Source organism: Neophocaena asiaeorientalis, unplaced genomic scaffold, assembly GCF_003031525.2.
Source record: "Neophocaena asiaeorientalis asiaeorientalis breed wild unplaced genomic scaffold, Neophocaena_asiaeorientalis_V1.1 scaffold56, whole genome shotgun sequence".
NCBI lineage: Eukaryota > Metazoa > Chordata > Mammalia > Artiodactyla > Phocoenidae > Neophocaena > Neophocaena asiaeorientalis.
In genome coordinates this window covers 531964-545445 of record NW_020175837.1, presented here as the reverse complement: position 1 = coordinate 545445, position 13482 = coordinate 531964, and the positions used below count along the sequence as shown (strand labels likewise).

The 13482-nt window shown below is 37.0% G+C and overlaps 1 protein-coding gene across 3 annotated transcripts in view; it reads right to left on the bottom strand.

Moving 5' to 3' along the window:
- Positions 1-13482, bottom strand: part of SUGCT (succinyl-CoA:glutarate-CoA transferase) — a 735783-nt gene that overhangs the window by 442885 nt on the left and 279416 nt on the right. For all 3 annotated transcript variants that reach the window (XR_003001522.1, XR_003001521.1, XM_024732946.1), the window contains exon 12: positions 5131-5233. Coding sequence is in view for 1 of the 3 variants with exons in the window: in XM_024732946.1 (XP_024588714.1) it covers positions 5131-5233 (103 nt within the window). In the remaining 2 variants the exon portion in view is untranslated. The remainder of the gene's footprint in view (positions 1-5130; positions 5234-13482) is intronic.

Genomic DNA, 13482 nt, shown 5'->3' with positions numbered 1-13482 from the left:
CGATTCTTTTCAACACAACAAAATAAAATTGGATATCACTGTCTTATATTTTAATATAAAATTGAATCCTTAAACTTTCAATTTTTATTTCATTTGATCACTTACGTATGAAACATTATTCTTTCCAAAACTGAAAACATTATACCCAGGTATCACAGAACAAAATGTCTGAATTTGTTCACTATCTGAAATGTGTCATATATACTCAGAGATATACATAAATTTTATTTTTGTATCTCTTTTGTCTACTAGGAATTATTTCCAGACATACTGTTTTACCTCAGATCTTCATCAACTGTTTTCCAGTTACAGGGAGCACTGTATGTATGTATTTCCCAGCAGTATTAGAAACAAGGATATAATTTTGCTTGATTTGTATAACCCTCCCAGGGCTATGCAACTGCATTTCAATAAATATTAACTAATGTCACTCAAAAGGCAATCTTTAAAATGCATCAGTAGTGCATGTGTGTATGTATGTGTGTGCATGTGTGCACATGCGTGTCTGCATGTATAAGGTAGAAAGGACTTGAAAAACAGCTCTGTATTTTGGGGAGCTTCTGACACTTACTATATGAATCCTGAAGGCTTTTTTCCCCCAGATGCTCAGATATTTTGCCAAAATGTGCTAAAACAAAGTCACTTGGAGAATATGAGCTAGCCTAGAGATTAATAAAGCCTCCAACTTCACAGGCTTCCACAAATAATGATATGAAAACAACAGATAATTTTAAGCTATCAAATATTTCAAGACTTCACTCTGTTTCTATGACATATTTATCCCATACGAAAGATTGGCTACAGGAGTTATAATGGCCTTCTGGGACAGGAAGAATAAGGTTTCTGTAGAAAATGTTAAATTAATCTTGATGGTGATGCAAAGTTAAGGAAGGGTTGTTAAGGGCTGGCTTGCTGCCACAGGGTGGGGTTTTATTTTGGTATCCTTTTAGAGTCTGCAGGTGTTTGGCACCAGTTAAAATCAGGGCCAGCTGTGATATTTCAGTTCTGATATTTCCCTCCCAATAGTTCTCAGAAGTGATGCTTCAGGGTGATGTCTTACACCTGATGGATTCAACTTGTGTGGTATAAATGTGAAGACTCTGTTAAATAACACCAGTTTTCCTTTGCCCTCTCTTCCCCACCCACAGGTCATGGCATCAAGGAGAAAGAGAAACATTAATCAGAGGTTCAGTCATTCATATACACATATATTTTTTAACTGAGCATTTCATTCAAAAATGATGATACACTAGAACCGCCAAATTTACCGTCTTGAGCAAAATAGAAAAAGCAGGATAACACATTCTCTTTTGATTCTCATGGTAGATAATGATGCTTTTAAACCCTCTCAGTGGTGAGATCCATACCTATTTTCGCAGGAATTTGAATAGTTTCTATTAAAAGCTGCATTTTCTTTTAAGTCTGTTTGGGTTGGAAAACCTCAAACCACAATGTATTTCATGCACATGTTCCCAAGGGTATGTTAAATAGGACCATACTGAGGTCATCTAGTAAGTTTTTTAAACTTTTTAAGAATTCCTTTAATGTACTACACAATCTTGGCCTGATTAAAAGAAGATATTTTAAGAAAGCACTTGGAAACATGACTATTAAAATCTACATGCAGATAATCTATATTATACTTCTACAATGCACAGAGTTTTCCACAGATAATTTATCATTGAGGGAGAAAAAACAATAAAACTACCACTAAAAGGGTTTTGGATCAAAATTTCTCAGAGATAGCAGTAAATACAGACCAAAATCTCCTGTAGTATTGCTGATTGACTTAACAGTGGATGCCTGCAGGATCATTTTAACTGTGCAAAGGTCTGTAGCATATAATCAGAGGATAAAAGGTAGACACCCTTGCATCTATCCAAGAAAAAAAAGAATCACTTGTTGTTTCAGTTGAGTCAAAAAGGCAAGTTTTCTCAGAACATGAGACTATGAGGAAATTATTTTGGTTAGGAACAGTTTCGACCATCAAGCAAATTTTGTTGTCTACCACGTTCAAACCACAGATGAAACATAAATGGTCCACTTGATAAGTAGGCCCACAGAAAATTATCTCCTGCTCTTTGATGCTTCTAATCTTTTTTCTTCTTTCTTTTTTTGGTTAGACATACCCCTTTCCACTTCATCAAAGTCTCACTTCCTGCGCCATGTTCCAGGCCTTGTACTTCACCCAAATCAATTTTCAGTTGAACTAGCAGCTGTGCTGGCACGGCGCACATGGAGAGCTGGGCCACAGGCGCCAGCGGTGAGGTCCCACATCTGAACAGAAGTGGCCGGTTCCATGTACCCAGGGCCAAGAAACTCCACAGCTCGTCAGGGGAAAAACAAGGGAGGACACCTTGAATGGAAATCAGACTTTTACGGAAAACAAAAAGATTTTCAGTAATCAGAAAAATTACTGAAGGGCTGAGAACTTCTTGGCACAAAGTCTGCAGACGGATTTTCTTAAAAGGATATTAGTTAGACCTTGATTTTAAGCTAATGATCCCCATCCCTGCAGCTACACTGGATTTGCCTCTATCCACTAAATAATAAGTAAAAGAAAGTGTTTTCTAATAAAAATATAACCATAAAGGGCACCATAACCAGAGCTATTACCATTTACTAAACTTTTACCATCTAGCAATCCCTACTATGTGCCTTTGATAAACATTGTCACATTTAACACTTACAATATAGAGAAAAGATTCTATTTCATCACTTTACTATTGAGGAAACCAAAGCCTAGAAAACATAAAACTGCCCAACACTTCTGACTCCGTGGTCTTACTACTGTATTTATTTTATACAAATTTTTTTTAACTCCCTGATTTTTTCAGCTTCTACATTCCTTTCAAAATACATAATGATAGGGAATTCCTTCTAAAAGAGCCAAACACTTCCAGGCATAGAGGAAAGATGGTGCCCTTACGTCTTGTGCCAAACAGTCCTACGTACAATTGCCATAGTCATCTTTGCTTATTTTTACTTTTTTCAACTTTTTATTTTATATTGGAGTACAGTTGATTAACAATGTTGTGTTACTTTCAGGTGTACAACAAAGTGATTCAGTTATACATACACATGTATCTATTCCTTTTCAAATTCTTTTCCTCACTAGGTTGTTACAGAATATTGAGCAGAGTTCCCTGTGCCATACAGTAGGTCCTTGTACTAATATTACACTGCTCTCTAGTCTTTCTAAAAATCCAGATAATTTTATACACACATTTTGGTGTTTAAATTCCAAAGAAGAATGAAATGGTATGTGAGACCAACTCTACGCTATTGTCAATAACTATCACTGTATGATTAAGAATTTTTGATATTAGAATTGTAACAATTAGAATCTACTTTTTGGTAGATAAGAAGGCAGTTTTCAAAGACTTTTGGGGTAGTAGGAAAAGTTGGTATCCTGACTTAGAATATCACTATCCTCCATTTGAAAAATTGTTTAAGAACTAAAATAAGCCATAGACCAATAATAGAAACTTCCTGCAGGTCCAAAAGAGTTGAGATACAAAAATTAAAGTAATTAAAGTGAGCTACAAGGGAAAATTGGGAATGAAAATCCTAATTACCCAACATTCAATCCGAACCAGCCCATAAAGTGAACAATTTTAAGGATGGGACCTTGGATCCTTGTTTATCAAAGCCTAAAAAATAAGTAACACTTGAATATATCTAATAATTTTTAAAATAACATTTTTTGCTTTGGTGCCTTTATTCCTGATGAAACACAGATGCAGCCAACAGAAGTGCTGATGGAAAAACCCTCAGGAATTCTCTCTAGAGAAATGTGCCCTCAAACTGAGTTAAACAGGAAGTCCTACACACCTTGGTTCTACTTTTAAGCAGGAAGATAATGGTGAAACCCACCCGTTCCCCTACAGCAGCTTAAAGCCAAAGCTTGAAGTGAGAAAACTGGCCCTCTGGTCTACATTCAGGGTGCACAAACTGCTACCTCATCACAAGGAATCACCAGCATTAATCACTGATGTAGTGGGGACCCTTTCACAAAGACTCAGTCCATATCAAGTGGGCACCCTTTTCTCCAATTCCTATTGACCATTCTTTCATTAGGAACAAAGTGTTGCCATACTCACAATCTTGGCAGAAAAAAATAGCACAGAGCAGAATTCCTGCATTCATTCACCTTTTTTTCTCCAGTAAATATTATAATCATTGAATTGAACACAGTTCAATTATCCTTTAAACAGATATTCATGTAACATGAAGGTACCAAAGTTAGAATTAGGTCAGTTTGCTCCCTTAAAAAAGTATATTCCATTTTCAACAATTCATTTCAAAGAAAAATCTACCACTATAAAAAATGAAAAGAATAAAGAGAAAAACTATAATTTTGAAATGACAGAAGCTGACAGACACATGAATAATCACGGCGAAAGTTTCATAGAAAAAGGCAGTTCCTCTACATTGTGGGATTAATATGTGAATCTGAGAAATGGTAAATTGCTTGCAGTGATACTGATTAAAGTAATAAAATCAAAACTTATTATTTTGACATTATCTAAAAAAAATCATTTGAACAATGTTATAGAAGAAATATTTTTTCAGATGATCCTTATTTCTGTACCCCAAGAAGGAGTCTGTAAGCAATGTATAGCACAAATCTCTATTCAAGTACATTTATTCTCCACGAGTAATGCACATTAATCAAAGCATATAGAAAGCCTCGCATCAGCAGAACTAATGATGACTTGCTTTGTACATTTTAAGACAGCCATACGATGAGAGGGGGACTACAGCTGTGAAGGTCCTCCCATTTCTTTCTGCAGAGAATGATCTCTGCGTGCCTGACTCCAACCTTTCAATTGTCTATATTTCTATTTTTCAGCGAAAACACATGCCCTGACCTTGGATACTTTATGGCTGCTGAAGAAATATGTTCGATCAGATACATATAAAAGTATGATTGTAAGCTGCCAGTGCTAAATTCTGATTATTTTTATTTCAGACCCACACTTTAACGTAAGAGTAAAAAATCAGGTGATGTGACTTAAGCTCAAGATCAATGGCTAATGTACACTTATATGAATCAGTCTGGATAGAAAAGAGAGGCAAATTCTTGTGGTTTTAACCGAAACATACTAAAAATTTCAAAAAGCAAACCTGGGGTTCTGCAAACACATTCTTCATGTTGTTAATCGGGCCATACGGGACTGCACTGCCTTCGAAGAGGTGTAACCACTTGCTGGTCATTTCTTCTTCAAACCTAGGAAGAGACCAAAAAGGGATGCACTTTTATACTCTAAAGACTGTACACAACCTGTTTTCTCCTGTGGCCCTCTTTGAAAGCAACTGATAATGACAAAAACATGTTTCTTTAACTTTCCTTGTGCCTAGTTTTGAGAGAATGTTGCCAATATGAAACAACTTGAGTTGCCCTGTAAGTTATAAGAATAGCCACTCCCATCCCCTTGTTTGCAAATCCACCATTAGAGTTGAAATTCCTCCCATTTCTGACCCTATGAACTTTTTGACAGAAAGACCCTTGGAGAAGAGAGATTATGTAGAAAATGGTATTAACTGAGCTTCAAATGTGGTATTGAGCACTTGATGAATTTAATGATGATAATATAATGTTACTGAAGTTTTGAGCATAACGTCATTGTGAAGTGTTTTTTAGGTCTCAGGCAATAGTACATGAGGTTAAGATAGACACAGATATGCTAAATTATTCCTCAAAACAAAAAATAAACTAATGAATTGGTTTTAAAAGAAAGCTGTATGTTTTACCTCCATTACTCTTAAAGCACACCAGAATTAACAGCCACAACCACTGGCCTAAAAAAAAACCTTAATTACTTATTTACTTGCACTGTGGTTTACCAATTAGAACAAATGGAGACATGTAAAGACTAATACCTCAATTTAGCTAACAACCCTCAAATTCATCCAAGTCCTTTACCTCTGTTTTATTTTTACTATAATTTAAAATTGGACTTCACAGACACAAAAGCTTATTTGATTTCCTTTCTTTTCTCTATTAGGTCTTAAGGAAAGGAGACCTAATTCATTAATGAGATTTACTGTTTTTTAGTTCTCTGGTAAGACAGTGAGCACAGAAACAAAATCTTGGATCCTAAAAGACAAATAAACACTCATAGTTTGTAATATATGAAGAATTTGACAACTGTTAATTGTTAAAATAGCAAACTATTTTTAGTTAAGTAATAATCTAGGTTAAAAGAAATTTTTAAAAAGCGTTAGCTATAGTAAATTATTGGCAGCAAGTAAAATGCTTCACGAATATGGGAGGGCTAGTGGAAGTGTAGTAGAAATAGTTAATATTCATGGGCTTCTATTCAGCTCTCTCAGACATAGCTAAAATTAATTTCAGATCAGCAGATTCTATGGGAATTATGTCAGAGAAATGCACTTTTTCCACTATTTAAAAAAAAGATTAAAAAGTGTCAATACTTTGAGAACACTTCTCTAATTGCCATCTAATAGATAAAAAGAAAAGAGAAGTTTGAATTAACATACTCTAAAAGACAGACTACTATATGAACAACTATGTTCAATCATATAAATTTTTTTACATAAGAATCTGATAAAAATTTTTAATGAAGGTAGTATGCATTTCACTAGGAATATAATTAATCCTATTCACACATCCACTTATTCTACAACCACCTAAGGAGCGTCTACTCTACACCAGGCATTGACTTTTGTCTTTAAAAATAATGCCTTCCCCCTTTTCTTTCCATTATGATAAAGATTTTTCATTATACACATTAATTATGGCCCAGTAATGTTAACTATCCCTATTTAGTACACAGTAAAAGACTTCACTTCTAAATACTGAAAAATATTCTTTCATGGGAACGCCACAATGCAAGATTATATGTTTTGAATTAGTCAATTCTTCGCATCCACATTTTCTTTTCAATGACTATTAAAGTCATCTCCTGGCGGAGACTTGCTAAGATATATATAGGATATATATCACCAGAATGATATATGTTGAAAGAATAAAAGAGGTACTTTGAACCTGGAGCCTTTTAAATCAGGGTGTTAATTATTTAAGTTTTCATAAACAGAGTGTTATAATGGTTACTCTGATGAATTTTCAAGACATAAATTTATCACCACTGGACTCACCCAAGTGGCCTGAAAGATCTGCACAGAAAATGCATGTCAATATCTCAACAAACCCATAGCTGCAGGCTTGCCAACAGAAAACTCAGGGGAATAGTTGAAGTTTTAGTATTTATATAAGCTTTTCACCACTGGGCAAAAGGGAGGGATTTATTTCATGTTATGGAAAACAACGGATGCACTTTGGATATGAGACTGGGGAGAGAGGCAGTGTCTGGAGCTGCAGTTGTGACCACTGTTTGTGTATTTGAGTGGGTGTGGGCGTGGAAGTGTTCACAAATGCCTTAAACTCAATCAGTCAGAGACGAACATCACTGCATTCTGTTACTCCCAGAGGACACATCCATCATTTTCTTCTGAAAATCTATCTCTTGATCTAAATCTGATGTAGAATCCTTTCCTTTATCTATGCAAGAAAATCTGTAAATGCTTGTTTTTATGAACCACAAAAATTCTGCTAAAAAAAAAAATAGAAAGAGCTGATTTAACTCACTCAGGGCAACACAATCCTGAAGATAAGACAAGAAGGGTGTCCCTGGATCCAGTGTAGTAAGCCTCGAAGCTAGGGCCTCCTCTGGGAAGTGCCTTGGAGATTCATAAAACAATTCAGACTTAATTGTAAACTTACTAAATCAACCCATATATTTAATTCTAGATTTTTGTTGAATTCACTTGATGCCAAATGGTTATTATTAATCAGATTACATCATTTAGGCAGATGAAACACTGCTGCTTAAAGATAGACTTGAGTTTCAATTTCTTAACATGAAAATTTAACTTAGAAAACGAACCAAAAATTCTTCTCTTTTGAGAATGGATTAAAGTTGCAGCCAAATCCAAGGCCAGAGAGCAACTAATAAGAGATCCATGCCATGAAGGTGGGAGTTGAAAATAATTATAACATTAATGATTAATAAATGCTGGTCATTAATTGTTTGATCTATATTTTGTAGATTTTATCCTCATAAGCACATTATAAGGTAAGTATTATCCTCCTTTGACCAACAGGAAACTCAGGTTTGGAGAAATTAACTTGCTCAAATTCATATAGCTTCCCCCACCCCAACTTTTTTGAGGTACGATTGACAAATAAAAGTCATATGTATTTAATTTGAACAACATGATTTTTTAAGGTGAGCAATGTGATGATTTAACATACGTATACATTGTGAAATGATTACCACTATCACAGTTACCATTTGTGTGTGTGTGGTGAGAACACTTAGCAACTCCTCTCAGCAAACTTTAAGTATTTGATACAGTATTATTACCTATAATCACAACACTGTACATTCGATCCTCAGAACTTTTCATCTGACAGCTGAAAGTTTGTACCCTTTGACCAACATCTCCCAATCTCCCACACACCCTAGCCCCTGGCAACCATCGTTCTACACTCTCGTTCTATGAGTTTGACTTTTTTTAGATTCCACACATAAGTGAGATCATGCAGTATCTGTATTCCTGTGTCTGGCTTATTTCGCTTAGCACTAAGATGCTTCTTCACTTTCATCCTATATACCTCATGATATATCTCTTTACATTAATACTCACTCATTCATTCCTGATGCTTTTAGCAATAGTTTTTTTTTGCGCCAGTCATGGGGATTACAATGATAAAAAAGAGACAGTCATCGTATTCAGAGATCATATAGTCTAATGGAGAACAGAGCTATCGAAATTTATGAATTGCAGTGCAGGATGCTGAGACAAAAATATGAATGAACAACTTGCAGTCGAAGCACCAAAGAGGGAGACCTGCACTGGGCCTGGGGAGTCAGGAAAGCATTCAAAAATGAGGTGACATTTGAGCCAGGTGTTGAAGGATGAGTTAGAATTTTCCACGTGAAAGGTGGGAAGAAGGATCTTCCAGGCAGAAAAAGCAATGTGTACAAAGACTCAATCTGGAAAGAATGTGAAATCTCCTGTGCCTTGAGCGGCAAAAGAGGAAATGGAAAAGGGAGGTTAGAACCAAGAGTGTGAGGCATCTGGTGAGCTATGCTAAGGATATTGGATTTCCACTGGCAATGAGGAACCCAGAGAGGTCTTTCAGTAGGGGACTGACATAATCAGCATTGATACAGAGAAGGGAAGGATATCGATGAGACTAGAGAAAAAGAAACTTGACAGGAGGCACCATGCTGTCTCCCTCTGATGCTTCTTAAACCTGCCTCTCCATCAATATCTTCCATATTACTGTCAACCAGAAATAATAAGTTTTTGTTTGAAAAAATAAGTTTTCCAGGCATTCTTACCCTTTTTTGTTACTATCCTATTTATGTTTCCAATCTATCATTACTGCTTGAGCCTCTGATATATGACTTGGCCACCAACACCTTTTCTTACCCAGTCTCCAAGGGTCTCCAGTGACCACTTGGGTCTGCCAATATTCTGTTCACAGTCCGAATCCCACCTGCTTTCTGTGCAGTATTTCACGCTGTTGACTATCTTATCTTTAGGTCCTATGATACCTTCTTGGATTTTTAATACCTCTTTGGCCATTTCTGGTTTTTTTTTAATTAATTCTTTTACCTTTTCCTTCCAGTCCCAATATTCTTCATTTTCTTTTAAGCACTTAAGTAATCCTGTCATCTCTATGCAGATGATACCCAAATATATTATTTCTAGCCCTGACCTTTCCTCAGTTCCCCTTTTCTAGTTACCATAGAATATTTCCACTCAGATGTAGTATCATCCCCATAAACACGACTTGCCCATGGATGATTAAAATTTCCATTTGCCCCATAAACCTAATATTCTCCCTTGCCTGAACTCAAACCCTTGGCTAAATCTGGAACTCCTTCTTCTCATCATTTATCATTTATACATAATTGCCCTGTAGAAACAACTTTTCAAAAGTTAAGTTTTATTCCTCTATTCCCACTATTACTATCACAGTTCAAGCCCTTGATTCGTCACACATGGACTACGGCAATAGTTGATTAAAAACTTACTGCCTCCAATTTTCCCCCTTTCCATAAATCACTCATTTTAGATATGTCTCAAATCTGTCCAACTACTTCCTTCCCCAAGATCATTACCTTCTCTCGCACTAGAGAAACAGACGATTTCTTGACTGTTATAGCCCCATAATTTAAAATACAGTTGGCACTCAATATTTGCTAAATGAATGAACATATGACTATTTGGGAAGAATAAGAGGGTCTTGTTTGTTTGCCTGGTGCGCCGCAAGCCAAACACTGAGACGATGAGGTTTGCAGCATAGAAAGGGTTTATTCCTGAGGCATCCAAGTCAGGAGACGGGAAAAGTCTCAAATCTGTCTCCCTGAAGGCGAGGGGTTGGGGATATTTATGGTATAAAAACTGAGGCAGGGGGAGCATGGAGAAAGGTAATTTGAGATAAGGAAAAGGAGAGGCAATCGTTGCTCTGTGCAGATGCAACCAAGCTACAGGTTTCTGCATGAGACATGCTCAGAAAACGGCAGCATTAGCATGCTGTGAGGGTGGAGATTTTGGCCCTCAGACATCAAAAGGTCACCGAATGGACATTTGCACGTGCCCAGATGGAGGGTGGGAGGTCTTAACCAGTCTTAATCATCTCAAGCTCAAACTGGACACAGCTGACTCCAAGTTCCTAAAAAACAACTTGGACAAACATCCTATTGCCCAGGCTATGTGACCCTTGGAGGACATACAAGCTTTTATAGAAACAATCAAAGTAAGCCTAACCAGTGAAGGCAGGTCACAATTCACCACTTATCAATGGCTAACTGATAACTACCCTCGGTTTCATCTCAATCACATTAGCTTGAATTAGTGGGGTGGAGTATCTTCTCCTGAAACCTTGCTGAGACTAGTTTTATTCAGATACTGAGGTTGGGAGGTTTGCGGTATGCGGGCTTCTCACTGTTGTGGCCTCTCCCGTTGCAGAGCACAGGCTCCGGACGCGCAGGCTCAGCGGCCATGGCTCACGGGCCCAGCTGCTCTGCGGCATGTGGGATCTTCCCGGACCGGGGCACGAACCCGCGTCCCCTGCATCGGCAGGCGGACTCTCAACCACTGCGCCATCAGGGAAGCCCGAGGCCCTTAGCTTTAAATGTAATATCACAGCACCTCCTTTTCCTTCTTTTTCTACACTGGTCTCTAAATTCTGCATAGAAGTATGTCTTATGGAAAATAGATCACTAGTTCCCAAAGACCAATTTACAAGTAAATGCTTCAGACATAATGTTTCAATTTAGGGACTTCCTATGATCCAGAGAATCATAAGATCCCAAGAATTCAAAAGATCTTAAAAATCATCTATTGTTTTCTAGGATCCTACAAAGTCATCATATTATGTATACTGAAAATATTTCTAGTAATAGGGACCATACTGGCAGTTGTTACTGGAAGTATTCAAACACAAGAAGTGTGCTACAATAGAACAGGCATGAGATGTGGATAGATTTGGGATTGATCACAGCCCCAGCACCTCCTATCTGTATGACCTTAATAAAAACATCAATTAAAAACGTTCACAATTTTTTCAAATCAAAGCAAACATTTATTAAACATTTACCGATTGCAAGGCTCTGTGCTAAGCAGATTACACACATTATTTCATTTAATTCTCATAACAATCCTGTTAGGTAGGCACCATTATCATGCTCATTTTAAAGATGGAGCAAACCGAGATGTAGAGAGTTTAAGTGGCCTTTTCAACTCGTATCAACATGAAGTAGTCAAGCTAGAAGACTATCCTGAGTCCAAAGCTCATGTGTTAACCACCACTTTCTACTGCCTGACCCTGGGCAGCAGAGTACAGGAGAGCAGATCAGACAAAGTTTTGTGAGTGGTGTGCTGCTGAAGACCTGTCCGACAAAGGGCTTGAAAAGGCAGTACAGCATCTTAGTGCTACTGTTAACTGAGAGCCTTTTATAATATGATAATATGTACTGGACACCACGAGAAATACTTGGCATATATTATTTCTTGTCCTCGTAATCCCATGAGGTGAGGTTTACGATCCTCATGATTGAGGAAACTAGGGCACAGAGAAGTTGAGCAGAAGTGTATGGATCAGAAGGCTCAAAGCTATAAGCTGGCGAGGTCTTGAACTGGTCTTTGTCAATGCTCCTTCAGTAGGGTAGACCCATTAGATGCCAGTGTCAATCCAGTCAAATCTAGCACACAGTGCCACCCTTAGGCCATTGGCAATTCAGCTACTGTTTGCCCCAGAGCTGGGGGAGGAAGGGAGGTTAACTCTATACTGGGTAAGTTGTCTGGGTTCCAACTATTCGTGACTTCCTTCCCACCAATGACTGATCAACCCTGTGGTCTGATAAGGTCTCGTAATATTGGCCACCATTTTTTAATCTCAGCCTTTCAAGAACTCTATGAGAAAGGACTCATTACTCTTATTTTGAAGATGAAAAAATTGAGACTCACACTCAGGTCCACATTTCAGGCTCAGAGCTCATCTCACTATAATACACTGTTGCCATTTATAAAAGATAATCAATAAATAAAATTTATTGAAAAGACAAACCTGATTTTTAATCCTAAGCTCACCTAGCTTTGTGACCATGAGTAAATTGTTTAACTTCTCTGAGCTCCAATTTTCTCTTCTGTTCTAAGGAAATTATAATCAGTTGTAAACTGCTTAGCACATCACCTAGCACGTAGTAAGTACTCAAAATGGTATTTACTTAGTTGTAAGGTCACATAAAAAAAATGAATACAATAATAAAATATGTCTGTAACTTCAAATCCAAGGAAGGAATTTTAACAATTTATATAGCAACTCCTACTTTTTGCTGATCATAGGTCAAATATTTTCTGATTATAAAGGTCTAAGCATACTAATATCAAATCATTCCTATGTTGTACACCTAAAACTAATAATATATAATATATATCAATAATCTCTCAATTCTAAAAATTTAAGTCTAAGCTTTTGGGAGTTCTAAAATATATTAACATGTTACTTTGTTGTTTATTCGTTTCTTATTCTAGAAAATATCAGTGTTTGCACTGAAGCCTCTGGGGGATTGGTGATGACACCAGTGTCGGGAATCCCAATCAGTCTTCATTACACTTAGAGATCCCATAGGAGGAAGTGACAATACAGAGATTTCAAACTAGGCAGGGAGTAATAAAATAAACACATTTTACCAGGCTAACAATCAGCATGGTTGAAACAGTTTAAAGAGGTACCAACATCGATATAGCTTGTGAAAAAGCCACAGAAGTTAAAGATCTTGTATTTTTGCCTCATTCTAATGGTTAAGACAAAGTCCAAGGCTTCGATTCCTATCAGTGATAAAAGAAAATGCCTGCTATGGCACATGCTGTGTCCTTACTTGGACAAGGCCTCATTTCCCTAAAAGGCCCAGGGTGCTCCCTGGACAAAATCTT